The following is an 18394-nucleotide window of genomic DNA, read 5'->3' on the forward strand; positions in this document are numbered from 1 at the left end:
CGCCTATAAATGTTGGTCATGTTCTACAGCATTCACATAGCAGATGGCTACATTTGGTCCAGATGTGGATAAGCTGTGGAAAACGACTTTGCATCATGCATTATAGACTTCTACTATTAAGGATATATCCCATTGTTTATTATGCCTATTGGCCCTCTTATAATTATAGTAACTGTTTATAGTTCAGTGGTTCTCAATGTGGGGTCCAGGGCCCCCCATATGTCATTGAGGGGGTTCCAGGGGGTCCCCTGCTAAATTATTTATAGTTAGGATCCAAATGAACCCATAGGTTTCTCTCTGACAGTGTACAAATGAGTGTACAAATGGAACTTGTACACTGTCAGAGTATGGGGGTCCGTGGGCAAATGCATTCCTAACCGGCAGGCCAGGGGTCCTTGAATTGTAAAGGTTTGAGAACCACTGGTTTAGGTCACCATGTTGCAGATTTCTAGGACTTAAGATTGTTGCCCTTATAGGCTATTTCCATGATTTAGGATATTTTATAGCATAATGTAATATTCTCCTATTTTGAAAAAAAAGTAGGCCTAAATATCAATAGTCTCGTTTCCTCAAAGTCCTAAAACATGTGTGAGGAGGTGTCTGTGTCCTAGATCAGCATGCAGGTGTTCCGGCAATGCTACAGCAGGAGGAAAATCAATCAGGGGATTTGGAGACATAATAACATTATGGTTTCCTGTACACGTTTCTCATTTTCGTCCACTTTAAGATGCACTGTGAAAAGTTACAATACAAATATAAAGGTGCATTTTCGTGTGTCATCATCCTCTTGCTTATATCTGTCTTTTATAGTCGTGCTCTGGTGCATTTTACATTTTGCATGGTCGCATATTATGCATATGATTTAACTTTTGTCTTTGTATCAGATAAACAGGAAAACGCGAACCTCGATGTTTATAATAGGCCTACTGCAAACACGTTTAATGTGTTTGTTTGCCCTCTAGATAATGTAATCTGTTGAATACACGGATTATTAATGAGGATTGATAACATCTATCTGATCCTGATAATCAGATTCCAGACTTCTTCAGACTGCAAATATATCAGGGAAGCTACCAGTAACCATGTGACACACCACGTGGCAAACCAGGAAGTAAGTCGATTGCCATCAAAACAAAACAATGGTGAGTGTGCAGATCTCTTCTCTTGTAACCAGCGTACTATGAATGTTATAAATCAGCATATATACATACAAATGCGTCGTGTCACTTTACATATTATGCCTACTCTTAACTCCGTTATCTGGATTACCTTAACCACTGACTCGGGTCCCACTCGGGTGTATTTTCTCAGTCTACACACCAACCCTTTTCGTCGAAAATTGTGAGGCATTGTTTGCTTGTAGATCATCTATTCTGGTTGCCGTGAAACAAGACAGTCATAATATGACCGATGACAGTCTTGCATTATTCGCCGAATATTCGCCAGAACGAACGCTAGTGTTCAGGAAGACTGGGCACCTGAGAAGTCTGGGAAGTGGGCACCAGACCACCCCGATGGTCTTCCAGGAGGCTTGACTGGGCACTTTTTGGGGAGAAGACTATCTTTTATGGGGAGGGGTTTGTTTGATTGATTGAATACTTAATTTACAGTTTGCAAAAGATAAAAGTAGTCTAGTCTACAGTTATACAATATTTCTAAAAGTATAACATAAAAAGCACTGTGTGGCTCCTGTGTGCTCATCAGAGGAGGCAGTGGCACTAGCCTACTCTGCTTGGTCTGCTAAAGTAGTAAGATTCACCAAGACAAAACAACCTTGGTGCAGTCATCATGTACACAAACCGCAATTTTATTCTAGGGTTTAAGCGGTTAATGATAACAATGACCAAATTAGCAGATCTGCAAGCTCACATCGTGTGTTAGTATGAAGAATTAGCTGTGTGTTAAGTCTACATTTCTCAAGTATCTGTTTGTTTTTGTCTCTTGTCAAGTGGAAACCTTTTTCCAGTAAATTTTCATGATTCAAATATATTATATTATAATATATTATATTATATTATATTTTTCTTTAGCAAAAACAGGACATCTACAATTTGTTTTTGATACTTTTGTGTGTTCGCTGCAATATGATCAAGCAGGGCGTTAATTTACGAAAAAAAACACAAAAAGTTATATGGAGACCGACAGCAGCATTTTGTTTGTGTTTGTGTGTAAAGCAGGTAGAGATGATGTCGTCAGAGTGGCACCTGTCACTGAAGCTGTTGGATCAGCCTAAGTCCATGTTCCACTTCCCAGAGATGATGCCAGGAGACGTCCCACCAGGAGGGTACAGGATCGCTACTCTCAAACAGCTGGTGGCCGCCCAGCTCTCTGACTCCATACCAGACCCCGATCTTATAGGTCTGTCTGTATCACTGGTGTGAGGTTTTAGCCAGAGAAATAAGCGTACCAGGTCTATGAAAACAAGACCAAAAGAAGCCACTATTAAAGGCACATGAGCACTTTAAACCTACCGTATGTTGCCAAATAGTAGCCCGGGCATTTAATCCGTGAAATCGTTTTGAACCCCCTGTGTTTAAATGAACCGGGTGGCTGTTTGCAATACTTATTTGCGTCCATTTGAATGGCCGTCGATGCGCGAAACGGTGTCAGACCCCCGGGCGATTATTTGGAAATAATTATGGGGCTTTTAAGCCGTGACATCATTTTGTAGGCAGAGGAGAATCTGCCCCCAGAGCATTTTCTGTCCCTCGCTATTTCAAAAAACAACGACTAAAAAATAACAACTAAAGTATAATTCTAACACTTTCCTTTCAACAACAAAGAGAAGAAAAATGTGTAAATAGTAAAAATAGTAAAAAGATTCACGGAAACTGGGGGCAGAAATTCTCCTCTGCCTACAAAATGATGTCATACTTAACAGCCCCATACGGTGGGGAAATATATATATATATACATATATATATATATATAATATATATATAGGCTATTTGAACATAGCCAATCTACAAGCTCAAAAAGAAATATTGGAGACTAAAAAGTAGAACTCTTTTGAAACATTTTAAATACACAAATCTTGTATAGGGTCCTTGCCACAAAACATTGTCATGCTTTGTAAGCTTTTCGATCTGCCATTTTTGCGAATTTGGAAAACATGTTAAAAAGTGATACTGGTTAGGTCTGTCTGTGGGGTGTCATATTGAACCAAATGAAAATGAATGATCAACGAAAAATGTAATACATTTCTTCGGGTGACTTCTTTGTTGCAGAACTGGTCCACTGTGGCAGAAAGCTGAAGGATGAGCTGACATTGGATGCTTGTGGAATCCACCCGGGAGCCACCGTACACATTCTGAAAAAGACCTGGCCAGAGCAGGAGGCCAGCCCAGGTATGTATAGAATATATAATACCACACGTTTATTCATTTATTAAAATGACTGAGTAGGTCGGTGTCATGGATGGAGCGTTGCTGTTGGGCAGAAACCGCTTATCTTCTTGTGTTTTTTGTGACTTAACGCCCTACTTGATCATACTACAGTGTCACACAAAAGCATCAAAAGTAGCAGATCCATCTACATAACTAAGCACAAAGCTCAGTGTCAGGGAAGCCAAAAATGAGAGTAAATGCCAGCAGAACAGTTTTGCAAGCCATTTTTGCAAATCTTTGGTCGGCCCACCCACACGTTTGGCTGTGTAGCTCATGCCTCGAATGCCCGATGCTTACAAGCTGTACCTCGCTGTAAAGGTGACGAATCAACCATAAATATGATATAAAATACAATACAAATTGGTATTATTAAAGGGGATATATAATGGACCAAAGTCAAGTTTCCTTTCTTTTTGTGTTTAGTTCATCTGCTACTTTTGCTATTTTTACATTTGAAATAAGAATTTTGGTCATGATGAGGTTTCTACCCGACAGAGACGATAGGCAAGTGACCGTTACCTCAGAACCAACCTGGCTAGCCATCGTCAAAGAAAAGGTCAATCCTTTTGACCGGAGCTCAGTTGTAACTCGAGTTCAGTTATGCTGTTCTTGAGAGACTACCTCAGAGCTAACACCGCAAACCTATTCAGATAACTGGGTGGTCACTCTCTACTCACAACATCACCAACAATAAACATGGCTAAAGGCTTCCATCCCTGTCCTCTTTCCACCATTAGAGCCAGTGAACAGAGCTACAGCAGCCAGAGAGTTCAGGGTGTTCCATGCTGCTCTGCACTCCCTCAACTCTGCCTACAAAGACTCAGTGAGTACTCAATAATCCCACATATACTGTACCCCTCTTGCACCCACACCGCCATCTGGAGCCTTCAGTGGTAAATCGGACTGATCCATTTAGCCAACTATAAAGAAAATAAAGGATTACAGTTGTTTTGTGTCAGTTCATTTACAATACATTTTCTGCCCAGCCCTAATCGGTAGTCTCCTTGACTGAGCTACTGCCAACACTACTAATGTCACACTATGTTTTCCCACACAGGTATACAAAATGCTGACCAATAAAGAGTCTCTGGACCAGATTATAGTTGCTACGCCGGGTCTCAGGTCTGACCCAATAGCTCTGGGTAAGACTTGACTAGCTCTGTTCAGTTTGATCAACCCTTAACCGCTTTCAACCTGGCGTCCCTATGCTAGTAGTATAGACAAAAATCACCAGCGGTATTGCAGCTGTTGAGGCCGTGCTCATACATATGTACAATACATACGGACAGACAGACAGACATACACACTTGGTAAAATGTTGCACCACTCTAAATGTTCAATAATAGCAGACCTACAAGCTCTTTATGAGCTATTTTGGCCTCACAATCCCATCGTACAACAAAGTATAAATATAACTTGGTTAGTTAGTTTTCATACTGTTAATGCATGTAATAAAATGTATTGCAACGATATCACTGTGATTCTTGCAGGAGTCCTCCAAGACAAAGATCTCTTCGTCCAGTTCACTGACCCCAACATGCTGGATGTGTAAGTGTGCTTTGTACCTTTCATCATAGTTAGAACCAGACCCATACTTCGTTTTGGCAAATGTATCTGCCGTCATTTGATGTTTTTGACTACGTCAGTGTCGCCAATTATGCAGCTGATGTATCCTGATTTTTTAATAATTTCAAACTGTCGTCACTATTTTGGGTCACATAATCAAAGTCGACTTTTTTTCAAACAACACATTGCAATGCAACACAATATAAGCTTGTAGATCGTCTCTTTTTTTCAGTTTTTCAAAATGATCAGAATAGATTCTTTTGGATTTGATTTGATTTTGGTAAAAGAAATGAAAGCAATCAATAATAATATAACTTAAATCCAGGAGCTACACATACAAGTGTAATCAAAAAACGTATTTTCAATGGGGCCCTGTACATTGTACTTTTCTTACAATGGGTAATTGGTAGTCTAGGTCTAGGTCTCTCCCAAATCAGGATTGGCATCGGACCCAATGGGTCAGGAGGCTCTAATGATAGTTGGCACCAACATGCCACAAAGTGAATTAGTACAGTACAGTGAGTGGACCTATGCCAAATAGAACCAGCAGGGTCCATCCAAAACCATTTGGCTCCATTACATGAGAAGTGAGCCAAATCAATAAGTGAATTGTGAGTGTTTTGTCCTCCTTGACTTGGACATTTGAAAGGGGGGGGGGGGGGATATGGTCGCTGAATTTGGATTTTGAACTCCACAGATAATTCAGGTGTAGTGTAACCTTCCTTTCCAAGCCACAATTCACACCATTTGTCCACTAAAATATCGTTGCTGTTGCCGATCTACTACTTTTGCTATAACTGCATTTGAATCTTGAAAAGTAACAGTTTTGGACATTTGAGGTTTGCACACGACATACACAATGTAGAGATGCTTATTAAAAGTAGGATGAAAAGAGAAATGTAGCAACACCTGTGAATATAAGTACCCAAAGCTCCATGTGCTTCTATCTATCTTTATATTACTACACACAGTAAAGTCTTAAGTTTACATTTATCCATTTGTAACATGGGGAGGCAGTGGCTCAATAGGTAGAGATTGGCCGTTTTGGAATCGAAAGGTTCTCGGCTCGATCCCCAGCTCCTACATAGATGGAATTAACTATGTGTATTTTTGTGTTCAATGTGACTTTAGGTTGATTAGTTCGCACCCTGCGCTGGTGAATGCCATCATCTTAGTGCTGCACTCTGTAGCGGGCAGCATGCCTGCCCAGTCCAGTGCCAGCTCCTCCCGCAATGTCTCTACCAGTTCCTACAGTGACATGCCAGGTAACCCACCAGCACACACCAGTAACACATGGTGGAGGAGGTACTCCCATTTGGTTTAAGTAAAAATAAGAACAAGTGCAATGTAGTGCAAAGAGTACAGAAGTATTGGCATAAAAAATATACACATATATTTGTATAAAATATCAAAGTATAAAATAGGGCTTAATTGGATAATGTATGTTTTGTAATGCTAATCTAAAGCTAATCTAAAACTAGTAACTCAAGTTTTCAAATATTTGTAGTTGAGGAAAAAGTACAACATTATGCCTGTAGTATTGAAAAAAGGTATAGTTTGACAAGAATTGGGGAGAGAGAGAGATGGGGGTGTGACAAGCAGCAAAAGTCGTCAGGATCGAGATTCGAACCCGTGACACAGTCGGGCTGACACTGTCAGGCTGAATTGCAGCCTAGGTGGCACAAGGCCAGCGGTCCGGTTAAATCCTAATACTGATATTTCTTCTTTCCAATGATGTGGCACTAGGGCTTTGTGGCACTAGGGCTTGTACAGTGTACACCTGGTATAACATCTGTGGCGTATATAAATACAGGTGTTTTGTACAATACCAGCCAGGCATAAATGTGGCCTATATTTATGTGACTACCAAGCTGCAGGACAGCTGTCAGCTATTGAAAGTGTTGTTGAAGTTAACTGTGCTGTGATAAACAAATAGTCTAAAAGCATCATTAGCTGCTCCAAGGCTCCATGCTGCTAATTGCACCCAGCTGGAAATTGGCAGAAGGGTGATCATGCTAAAGGGAAAAGCCATGGGGTCACTAAAATCAGTAAGGTTTATCTTGGAAGCTGTTATGTCACAATCTGTTAGATCAGGGGTCTTCAACCTTTTCAGGTCAAGGACCCCTTAGTTGAGAGAGAGTTGAAGCAGGGACCCCCACAACCTGTTCATAGATTCCATATAGTTTCATTGTTTGACAGCACAATCATCAGTGTATTTTGGATTCTTGTCAATTTGTGTTTTCAGATATTTAACCACTTGAACCGTCAATACTTCATAAACTTGACCTTTCACTCTGTACTTAGTCTGCTCTTTTTCCCCTTTGCACTAAACCCCTTCGCCTAAAATAGCCGATCTACAAGCTCACAATGCTTCGCAGCGCGAGGCGTTGTGAGCTTGTAGATCTGCTATTTCTGGCTAAAGTTCTCAGGAAGAAAAAAAAGTTTCTATCACACAAAGATTTGGAGGACCCCCTGTAGTAACTCTGAGGACCCCCTAGGGGTCCCGGACCCCCTGTAGATTATTAGATATCTTGTGTGAAGAGTTGATTATTTTGGCCTGAGGGCGGTGCTAGAGGACAGCACATGATGTCACTCAAATAGTTGAGGCTCATGTTCCAGGGAGTGGGAATGCACTCAGTCTCCTGGCATTTCACCAACTAGAATCTAGATTATGAGATATCCTGTGTGTAAGTGGAAATTCTGGCCTTATACAGGAAAGGCCATTTAGTCACCAAAATCAGTAGGTGCCAATGTCTGTGATTCATGAAAGTGCACATTAAGTATATCGTTTGAGACCAAAGTGGTGAACAGACTGACCGGATATCCTTTCTACTTTATCATGACACATACATATGTATTCCTGTTAGTACCGTCATAACTAAAATTATCTGTAATGTTTGCTTTGTCTTTTGCCTTGCAGGAGGGTTTATGTTCGAGGGCATGTCTGATGATGATGAAGACTTCCAGTCTGTGAGTTACACGTCTCCAAACAAATATATTAGTCAGTCAAAACATGTCCCTGCGCAACAGCACCTGTGTTTAAGCGAGGGTTTCCATGGGATATTAAAAAGTCCTGGGTACCTTCAATAAAGTCAACCATACTGGAGGGGTCAGACCAACGGATAGGGCATTGAGAGGACCAGTAGTGTAGTGGAGTGTCAATGTTGTTTACACACCTTGTTATTTCAGAATTAACACACACTTCTACTGGTATTTTTGAGGATGTCGGGGCCATATCTTTTTATTCAATTAGTTGATAACATGGCATTTCCTTTTCTTGAAAACCTTGAAAATGTGTTTTCATCCTAATACCGATAAATAGGAACTTACTGTACTATGTACGTTCCATTGATCCAAGGCGGAACGCAATCGATTGATTGATCATTAAAATAAACATGGTCTGAAAGTGTTCGTGGCCCACCCATCACGGCAGCCATTCGGAGTCTAGATGGGTGGGCCACAAACACTTTCAGGATTTCCATCAAGTGGGCCCTGGTCCAGAAAAGTAGGATGATAAAACAAGGCTGGCCCTCCCCATTGAGAGCTTTATAAACACGCCTCTGGAAGACATGGGGAGTCTAGCTAAGACTGGGGTGATGTGTCTTTTATGTTTTTATTAGCACTAGCAGCAGAGTTCTGAATAAGCTGTAACCTTTCACTGGGCTTTTTAGGAAGACCCATAAAAAGTGCATTGCATTTAAGTTTATGGTGTTAGTCAAAGAGCTCTGCCTCTCCACGCACCTGTCCTCGCTAGCTTCAGCTGCTACGTTATGCCATTGATAACTTTTCCATTAAATCAAATAATCAAGAAGTTCATACAACAGTCAAAAGGATAGACACAAGATCAAAAGCTTATTTTCTGTGGCACTTTTTCTTCTTTTCCCTTTTTATTTATAGTTTTACAGTAGAGACAGACAGGAATCAGGGAGAGAGAGATTAGGAGAGACATGCAGCAAAGATCATCGGGAACGGGACCCAAACCCAAACCCAGACCCAGGCCATACCACATACCGGACTGCTAGACCGCGGTCTGGGCCCATTGAGGTCCTTTTAAGGAAACGGAAATTAAATGTGATGTTTTGTGTGTGATAGGGGAACCAGGCAGGTCCCTCCGGCAGGTCAGGGGCAACGGGTATGCGTCCAGTGTCTCTGAGCCACAGCGGAGCGACCGGACCTCGACCCATCACACAGAGCGAGCTGGCCACCGCCCTGGCTTTGGCCAGCACCCCTGACAGCAGCGCTGTCACCCCCACTACCGCAAGCCAGGTGAGGTCCTTTCACCACACGAGTAGGGCTGGGCAATTAACTGAAAATATATTGAAACCGACATTTACAACCAGTAGCCAACTTTCTTTTTCAATTAATAAAATGTAACGCTTCACGTCACGTTACGGGAAACGCTTCAATCTTGCAGATCTGATACTTTTGATGCTTTTGTGTGATACTGTAATATGACCAAGTAGGGCATTAATATACAAAAGATAAGAGGTTTCTTCCCGACAGCGACAATATGCTTAGACTAATTTGATTTACAATGGGAATTATTTACGTGACTGCAAAGACGAAACAAGAGTGGGGGAAGGCCGGACATCCGCTGTAGACCGTTTGTGGTGCACTTCAAAAAGCTAAGACGATTAAAGCAATAAACAACAGCAATATGCTCGTTAACCAAGGTAACGTTGGCTTAAGATATGTCAACAAGGCATGTAACATTAGCTGTTCACACTCAAATATGAAGAACTTTTGCATTTTACTTTTAAGATTTATTGAAGTAACTACATAACCATGTCGATGTGCATTATAAATAATGTAATTTGATGCATGTATTGCCTTCTAATCGCCCACAAAAGTCTTTCTCTCTGTATAATGCATTCAAATGGCCCACCAGAACATCTCCGGGAACTGATTCACATCTAGATGAGTGACGTGACGATCAAGTATTGTTGACTTCCGTTGTTGCCACTCTCTCTTTATACCACTCTGGGCTGAATATTATTATCAGTGGGTGTATTGAGGGTGGATTCAATCATGAGCAACCAAATAATGGCTTTTCATTACCTTTAAGAGCAGTGCACTCACTGTGCTCTCAGTGCAACGCTGTTCCGCTAATGTTCACACAGCTTCACGGAAGAAAAGCCTCGGAAATGAAATGTCTCCCAAGAGCAAAATGATATGCTACTGGTGTGGGAGGTGCACAGTGATCAACAACAAAGCTACAGCTCCTCAAACAGACCGCCAAGCGCAGATTATGATGTTACAATATTGGGAGGAAATAACAAATGCTGTCTGGCACTGGTCCTACTAAATGTGTTTATGACCGACAGGGTCGGGTTGGAGCAGGTTAAATGTTTTATAATAGGCTAGAAACTAGAAAGTAATAAAAAAAACTTTAGTTGAAGACAGAGCAAGATGGAGCAAAAAGAAAGAGCAGGGAGTTCAGCGAGTGGGAGGATGGAGAGGTACTGTAATGACGCTAAAGATGAGGTTCACTGCCACACACACACACACACACACATACTGGGTCTGTTCTCTTCTGTCCTTCTAAGAGAAGAATTCACTCTCCCTCTCTCTGTTTGACAGAGAATGGAGAAAGAGAGGGTGAATTTAATGAAGTAGATACGGTAACACACTCCGTTCCATTGTGTCCTGCTAAGATGGTATAGAATTAGCTCTCTCTCTCTCTCCGTTGCAAGATATAGAAAGGAGAGAGAAAGAGTGCACAAATGAAACAAGGGAGGTAAGCTACTGAAACAAATTGACAAGATAACATTTTCCCATCTTCTAGCAGGACAGTATAGAACAGACTTGGTGTGTATGAGTGTAGGTTTACATTATGCTGGTACCTCCCCCATTCCATTCGTTCTCACTGTCGCTCCCTTTCCCGTTCTCTGTCACACTCCCCATGGTACGTTTATTTCTTCCCCCCCCCCGCCCTCCACTTTTTTTAGCTTGTCGATCTCGTACTTTTGCTACTTTTGAATTTGAATCCTGAAAACCTATTTTGAAACAATTTAAAGTACAAATGTGATTGAAAATTACAAACAGATGACAGCGTCCGTTCAGGAGGCATATTTAGGTAGGTGCAGGTATAAATAGACCTGGTCCAAGAAGGCGGCCTGTGGACTGTGCAAATTGTGGTCCTTGCTGACACAAATTGCAGTATGCTGCTGATTTCCAAGTGACACACCCCTGCTACGGCACCTCTCCTCCCACACAATGCACGGTGCGGTCCTCAAATTACCATCCACAGTGCGAGCATGTTTACGTTTGTGTTCGGTAGTCAACGGCCATTGGCAACAGCCTTTTGATATTTCCCAGAGCGGAGAAGGGCTGAGCACCCATGGCATGGTCCAGTGCATTGTGGGTTTTATTGGATGAATTAGTGTGGTGTAACGTTGGGAACCCAACCATTGCTTATGCGCTTTATTTTGCGTGACTGTTCTCACCAAATCTGGCCACAACTGGACGTCTGGTCAATGTGTTTCAGAGAGAATGCACGCAGAAAAACATTTCTCACGTGTGTGAGTGAAGCGTCCGTGGGCGGCCAGTGAGAACGGCTGCATTCATTAAAATGGAGAGCAAGCAAATTGGCGTCTGTGTGCTTATGCATGCTCGTCTGGTGGGTTTCGTGTGTAAAGAAAGACGTCAACTCTGGACCAGTTTTCTTGATGGCAATTTCCAGATGAAATGAAGCTCCTGTTCAGTTCCTGTAAGTTAGCCGTCAACTCTGGCAGCGCAGTATAGTTGCAGAACAACTAGTCCATCAAGAAAAGGATGGACGAGTAACCGAAAATATATCGAAACAGACATTTAGAACCAATATTTGACTTAATCTTACTCATGTAGGATAATTGAATAATTAAGGAGCAGTTTTCCCCCATGTATATCAACAGAAGAAAGAAGAAAAGTTTAACTCTAGACCTTTTATAGTCATCTGATTAACCACTTACTTAACCCTGTATCATACTTGAAAATAGACAATCTACAAGCTCACAGTGTATCGCATTGAGATGCGTTGTGAGCTTGTAGATCTGCTATTTTCACAATAATATATACTACTTGTTCATTCATCATGCTTCGGCATGCTCACACCACATCCTGGTATGCATGCATATGCACACAGAATAATATTTACTCAACACTCCAACATGCAAATACAGTATATGCTCAACACAAACTGGCATGTGCATACAGCAAATGCACACACATTGCATATTCTCCCTTTAAAGTCATACTCAGATAAACACAAGTCCATAATAATATAGAAAGTATGTTTTTTGTCATTGTGTTGTTGTCTTGTCATCCAGGCGGACCCATCCTCTGGAGCTGCCCCTTCAGGAACCCCGGTCAGTAATGATCTCTTCAGCCAGGCGCTACAGCAAGCTCTGCAGGCCACCAACATGACCGCTTTACAGGTGAACACTAGGACCTGGCTACCTGAGACAACCTCTATAGATTATGTAGGACTTGTGGTGTAAATGAACATTGATTGATTGATTGAATATTTTATTAGACAGAAATGTCCGCGCTGTGAGCTCTTAGATCTGCTATTTTTGAAAAATCTTGAAAATGTGTGCAAGAAACCTATGTCAAGGACCCCCAAGATGATATGCATTTGGCCACAGACCCGATCTCAAAATATTTAGTTCCAGGGACCCCCAGAAGCAAAATTTGAGTTAGAAATGTTCGCTTAAAAAATACATATATTCAAAGATTTTCACACATTTTCACAACTTTTCAAAAATAGCAGATCTACAAGCTCGAGTGCCGCGCTGTGAGCTTGTATATCTGCTATTTTTCAATAGATAACGTTATTAGGGCCCCTCCACCTTGGGCCCCAGTAACTCAGTCCCACTTTCCTACCCCTTGTGACGCCCCTGCTCTTGAGGACAGACTTCTATGCTCTGCATCTGAGGGGAGCCCAGGATCGAACTGGGAACACTTTCGGGAACCCTCCGTGTTCTAAGAAGGCAACTCTACCCCCTTTATTTCCAGTTTTCTTGTACAAGCTGTGAAATACCCTAAAGTGATCTTGAATTGTTTGTAACAACACTCCTTGCCACTAAACAATGGTTTGAGACTAAGGACTGAGACTTGTGTATGCGTGGGGATTTGTGTATGTGTGGTTATCATAATAGTGTGGTTTGTGGCATCAGGTAACACATTGCACCTGCCTCCAAGAGGGAATTCTCAATTTTTAAATTAGATAGTAGTTGTTCTGTTCTTGGGATAAAAAGAGAAATCAACCTCCTTTGACATTTTCCTTATGTTTTGTTTTGTTTGTTTGTGTGTGTTTTTTCTTTTTCCAGGGCCGGTGGCAGTCCCAGATGCAACAGCTGAGGGACATGGGCATCCAGGATGAGGAGCTGATGCTGCGTGCTCTGCAGGCCACAGAGGGTGACATCCAGGCTGCCCTGGAGCTCATCTTTGCCGGAGGGCCGGGGCTGTGAGCCCCCCAGGGACAAGGGAGGACCGGACCAGGGGGCTTTGAGACAGAGGAGAGCAGGTCAGGCCCCGTTCAAGGGAACGTTGGTCATCATCCTGCTGTCCGACTGATACAGTATATGTACATAACGGATTTAGACATGTGGAAAACCTGTAAGGATTTGTGTTAGATAACTGCTCATTCATTTTAATTTCATGTACCTATTTATCCAAGTCACGGTTGCGGAATTACCGAAACAAATGCAGTAGTTTCGATTTCAGAGAATGTTTGACATTTTGTCACTGGCCTAATAAACATAACGTTGCCAATACTTGAATCTGTGTTCTTTCTGGTCTCAAATGACAAAGCCACCAATCCACATTCAGTACATTAGACAGATTGTGTCAACAAGGTTTGACACAAACGGTTGCCCGAATGCCCATGGCAAGTAAATAAAACTTGAATGGGGACGCAACCGTATTTTACAGTAGTTTCTTATAAACATGACACAAGATATCTGTCTATAAACACTTGAACATGGTTGTGACTTGTTAGTAAATGTAAGCCATCAGTTGTTGCCACATCCCTGAAACAGTGGTAAATCAGCCAACAACCCACGACCCTCGAATGGTAAATTGCTTTTCTACCAATTCTACCATATAAATGAAAGAAAACACAGTTGTAACTTGCAAGGTTATTTAGTTATACAACTGCAACACAACAGTGGGCGGGGTCCATGAGCCAACCCAAGGTTGTTGACTGATTTACCACTGTTTTAAGCCAATCGGAATCCAGTATCTGAACATGTGACCACAAAAAGTGGCAGAAATCCTTTTTTCTGTGTGGTACAAGAATATATTATTTCAAAAGATATTAAGGCCAAACCGCACCAATGCAACTAGTCGCAACTCCTTGCAACAAAACAGTTTTAAGGTCAACAGCACCAATGCAACTCCCTGCAACTGCAGTTGGGGATAAAGGTTGCAAGGAGTTGCATGGGTACTCATTGTCATGGAGTGGGCTTTAGGTCGCCTATTTTCTGCATGCAGCTAAGTATATCATTTAGACCTGAGGCCGATTCTAAAAATGCCTTATAAATCCTGACCAACTTTTCTGAAAAACAGTTTTAAAAAAATGCTATATATTCTGTTTCTAAATAGCAACAACTACACACAGAAGTGTTCCCAGTTTGAAAGGTATAACAATGTAGATCAGGCTTTTACTCAAAAGACTTGGACTAAAACACTGGTCGGATGTAATTCATTTAATTGTACACTAGATGGCAACACAGGCTCTCATTTCCAGCTAGGCAAAAACCAAGCTGTAGAAAGTCTTCATCTGAACAGACTTCCTATTTGTTTCAGTAATAAGAACATAGCTGAAGAATTTTTAATATTCTTCCCTCTCAATTTGTATGCTGTTGCTTATTTTGTTCTGCCCTAAATGCGCCTTTACTGCATACATTTAAGCTTCTGGTTTATTTGAAAGATTTTGCAGGGGTTGGGCATCAAGGCAATATACAGTATTTGGCAGTAATGATACATGAAGCAGGGTTTCAATTAGATTTGAAAAAAAGAACGAGACAATAATAGCTTTTGGCCAATTTCATTAACTATGCTGTGAGCAGTGCTTGACTGAACATTGATGCTAAGCTTCTCTGATCTCTTTGTTTGCACTTTAATACAGTAGGGCTGCAACTATCATTATTTACTTTCTCATTATTTATTTTCATATTTTATATGATTGTATCAATGACTTCTTCGCTGCACAATGTCATGTCATGTCATGCAAAAATAAATGTGAAAAAAGTAGATCTACAAGCTAACGATGCACCGCAAAGCAATGCATTGTTAGGATTGTCTATTTTCCCCCTTTCTCCTATGACAAGCCCATAATAGGGATTGATTATTCATCGATTATTTAATTAACACATCTAGTATAATTTGTTCTTTCTTAGCTTTGTCTCACGGTCTTTGTGGGGTTTTTTTTAGGGATGAGGGACTGCAGCCTACCATCCCCCTACCCTCTCCAAACTGCCATTCTCAATCCACAGCAATTGCCCTGTTTAGTTTTATTACTGCATCAGTGCATCATGTGACTGCTCAATCAGTGGATTGCCTTATCATGAACACAACACCCAAATGTGTGTGTGTGTGTGTGTGTGTGTGTGTGTGTGTGTGTGTGTGTGTGTGTGTGTGTGTGTGTGTGTGTGTGTGTGTGTGTGTGTGTGTGTGTGTGTGTGTGTGTGTGTGTGTGTGTGTGTGTGTGTGTGTGTGGCGTGCGTGCGTGCGCCCGCCTCTCCCCATTTACCATTTTATATGCATGCCCACCTGCCGGCAATTTCCAGCTCTCAGTGCCTCCAAGGGTATTTTAAAAATAATACATTTACCTTTTAGTGTTGCAGCTTCAGCAGAATAATAAACATATGTCACTGCCTCTCAGGCAAATTAAAAAGGAAGCCAGGTCGCATATTGTTGTTCTGGTGAAGATGCCTGGTGGAACATTATACAAGGCAGGAGTCATGTTGAGCTGTTTTTGCTGTGATGTACAGATCTTGACGTATCTTTTTGTGACTCATGTGCCAGACATGTTTTTGTACTTGTACCTATCGCCTCAGACACCTCCGCACGCTCTCAGCGCATCCTTAACCATTTATTTATTTGTCACAAAACACCAAGCATAAGTTGCCATGGAGACACGTGTCATCTTAGAAAGGGTGGATACATTTTGTCACATGCTGTGCAGATGCCCATCTATTGTTGATACTGTAGGTACAGTGTTACTTTTACCAACCATGATGGCATTTTGTGCTGTATTGAAGCCTCTTAGATTCTTTGATAGATAAATAAATTTGTGTAATATATATATATATATATATATATATATATATATATATATATATGATAAGATGAATCAAAAAAGTAATCTCTAGAATAATTGCTAATTGTGTAATATGTATCACACCTTTCCTTCAGAAACGGGCATGTTTACAAGGAGCAGGAACTAAATAAAATAGATTGATCGACAGCCCAAAATTACCCTGACCATCAGTCCTTGAATTCGGGTGACGAATGGTCAATGTTCACTCTTTCTTTGTGGAAGCTGTGATAGTCTGGTCACTCTGGTGTAAATTATCATTGCTGGGAGGCCTATCTAAATGCTGTAAAAAGCTGTTCTAATCAGGCTTTCACAGACTGGAACAAGAATAACGCTAATAGGATCTTCTTCAGGTCACCTCAGCTCTGATTACTCAGAAAGGGTGGGCAAAGCGTTGATTCATGGTCTCCCGTCCACTTTTGTCTTTGTAAAAAGGTGAGGCTCATGCACTATTAGCATCAGGTCTGTTACCTGAGATTGCTTTCTGCCTGGCGTGAGCTGAGTGGAATATGAAATGAGCGTGTGATGGACACGGAGCTATTCTCATCCCCTCGTCAATCCATTCACTGCTTTCCAGCAGTGCTTTTTTTTTATGTTCCCTCTTCTTCTGAGGGTCTCTTTTGTCCACAAAAGCAGCTTTGATGCATTTCATCCCAGGCTATTTAACCCTTGATGGAGCTTTTCCTGGGGGAACACTCTAGTGGCAGCTGGCGAGGGAGAGTGTGTAGCAACCAGGAGGCATAGAAATGGTAACTGTGCTATTTTTGTGTCTGATATGCTGTATTCAAGTGGTCCCAACCTTCAAGCTCACTTGAAGATCTGGAAATCATCCGCGGCTCACCCTTATGACCACTTAACGTCTATTTTCAGAGCATGTTTATTTTCAATCGACTGTGTTCCAGCTTGGATCAATGGAACTAACGTTGTATACTTTATGTTCTATTTATCGGTATCACAATAAAAACACATTTTTATATCATAATAATAATATCATGTGATTCTTTTGCATACATTTTTAACATAACAATGTTATATTATCAATAAAATGGTTGGGAATCGCTGTTGTATTCGATCCACTCAAAAGTGATGTTCTGCAAATGTAAACATTTCAAGTATTGCACATTTATAGTCCACCTGAGGTCCTGACGTCATGCCGCTATTGACCCTTTTCCTGTTGTTATTTTGTGTGTTGAAATCGCCATAGGGGAATCTTACTGTGTTCCAAAAGCAAACAAATCACCTGGAGATATTGCCTGTTTCTGGAGAAAATGTAATTAAAGTCGGGAAAACTACACTTCTGGGTTTGAAATCACTGTTCCGTACTAGCCGAAGGAAATATAGTCATTGGGTTTCTAGCCTTTAATGTGTTACTCTGTGGGTAAATTTGTACATTTCCACCTTCAGTCGATGCTTCATATTCATATGAGTAAAATCGCCAGGGTGTTTTGTTTATTTTTGGAACACAGTTCTTATATGAGGTGATCTAAGATTCTCCTATGGGGATTTCAACACAAAAAATTATAATGTGAACCTGGGGGATAGCACCCTCTAGTGGCAGTGACATCAGACTTCCATGGTCTATTGTAGGATAAGGTTGAAAGTGGTCAACTGGCAGTATCATCATATATCGCAATGGTTCCTAACATATGGGCCAGGGCACACTCCATTCATTGATCATTGTGTAGACATGCTCTGAAAATGCATGCGGCCCACCCACCTGACCACTTAACACTTGTTAAGCGATTTTCAAATTGGCCCTGATCCAGAAAAGGTTGGGAACCACTTACAGTTTGAAAAGATGTTTGATGGCCTGATGATGACTGAATGTTCAATGATCTGTCGATCACTGAATGTATTCAGTAGCCTGACTTGTTCTTTTTCTAAATGGATACATACTATTACAGTATTTTGGAATGTAACTCAGCTCTTTTCTTGATGATCTTAAAGGCTGTGTTTGGAGTACAATTTCTATCCAGCCGCGGGAAATTGGCTCATAATGACGCTCATTTGGTTTTGTTTGAAACGGGGACAATCTTATTGCCAATAATAATGGACGGGAAAGAACATGCACAGTTCATTCATTATATACTTCCATTTTGGAAAGTAGACTGGCCTCATTTCATTACTAACAACCAAATCA

General features: G+C 41.2%; 1 protein-coding gene across 2 annotated transcripts; it reads left to right on the forward strand.

Annotated features, from left to right (window-relative positions):
- Positions 1-1093: 1093 nt before the first annotated feature.
- On the forward strand, positions 1094-13698 carry LOC308287912 (ubiquitin-like protein 7). Of its 2 annotated transcripts, none has more exons than XM_080729245.1 (11): positions 1094-1142; positions 2178-2358; positions 3228-3347; positions 4124-4209; positions 4444-4528; positions 4877-4934; positions 6084-6217; positions 7873-7922; positions 9045-9218; positions 12260-12367; positions 13262-13698. In XM_080729245.1, the coding sequence occupies exons 1-11, from the start codon at positions 1140-1142 to the stop codon at positions 13400-13402; spliced, it is 1140 nt and encodes a 379-aa protein (XP_080585371.1). In that variant the 5' UTR covers positions 1094-1139; the 3' UTR covers positions 13403-13698. The 2 variants fall into 2 exon arrangements, with proteins under 2 accessions (XP_080585371.1, XP_080585370.1); XM_080729244.1 differs by having other exon boundaries at positions 1107-1142; positions 2175-2358.
- Positions 13699-18394: the final 4696 nt, after the last annotated feature.

The sequence above is a fragment of the Nannobrachium achirus genome, assembly GCF_963921795.1.
Source record: "Nannobrachium achirus genome assembly, chromosome: 7".
NCBI lineage: Eukaryota > Metazoa > Chordata > Actinopteri > Myctophiformes > Myctophidae > Nannobrachium > Nannobrachium achirus.

What these genes read in the sequence shown, in the direction of transcription:
- LOC308287912 (XM_080729244.1), top strand. An exon ending in GTCTGACCCAATAGCTCTGG is followed by an intron (nt 4,529 to 4,876) that starts GTAAGACTTGAC and finishes TGATTCTTGCAG; the next exon opens with GAGTCCTCCAAGACAAAGAT. An exon ending in GACCCCAACATGCTGGATGT is followed by an intron (nt 4,935 to 6,083) that starts GTAAGTGTGCTT and finishes ATGTGACTTTAG; the next exon opens with GTTGATTAGTTCGCACCCTG.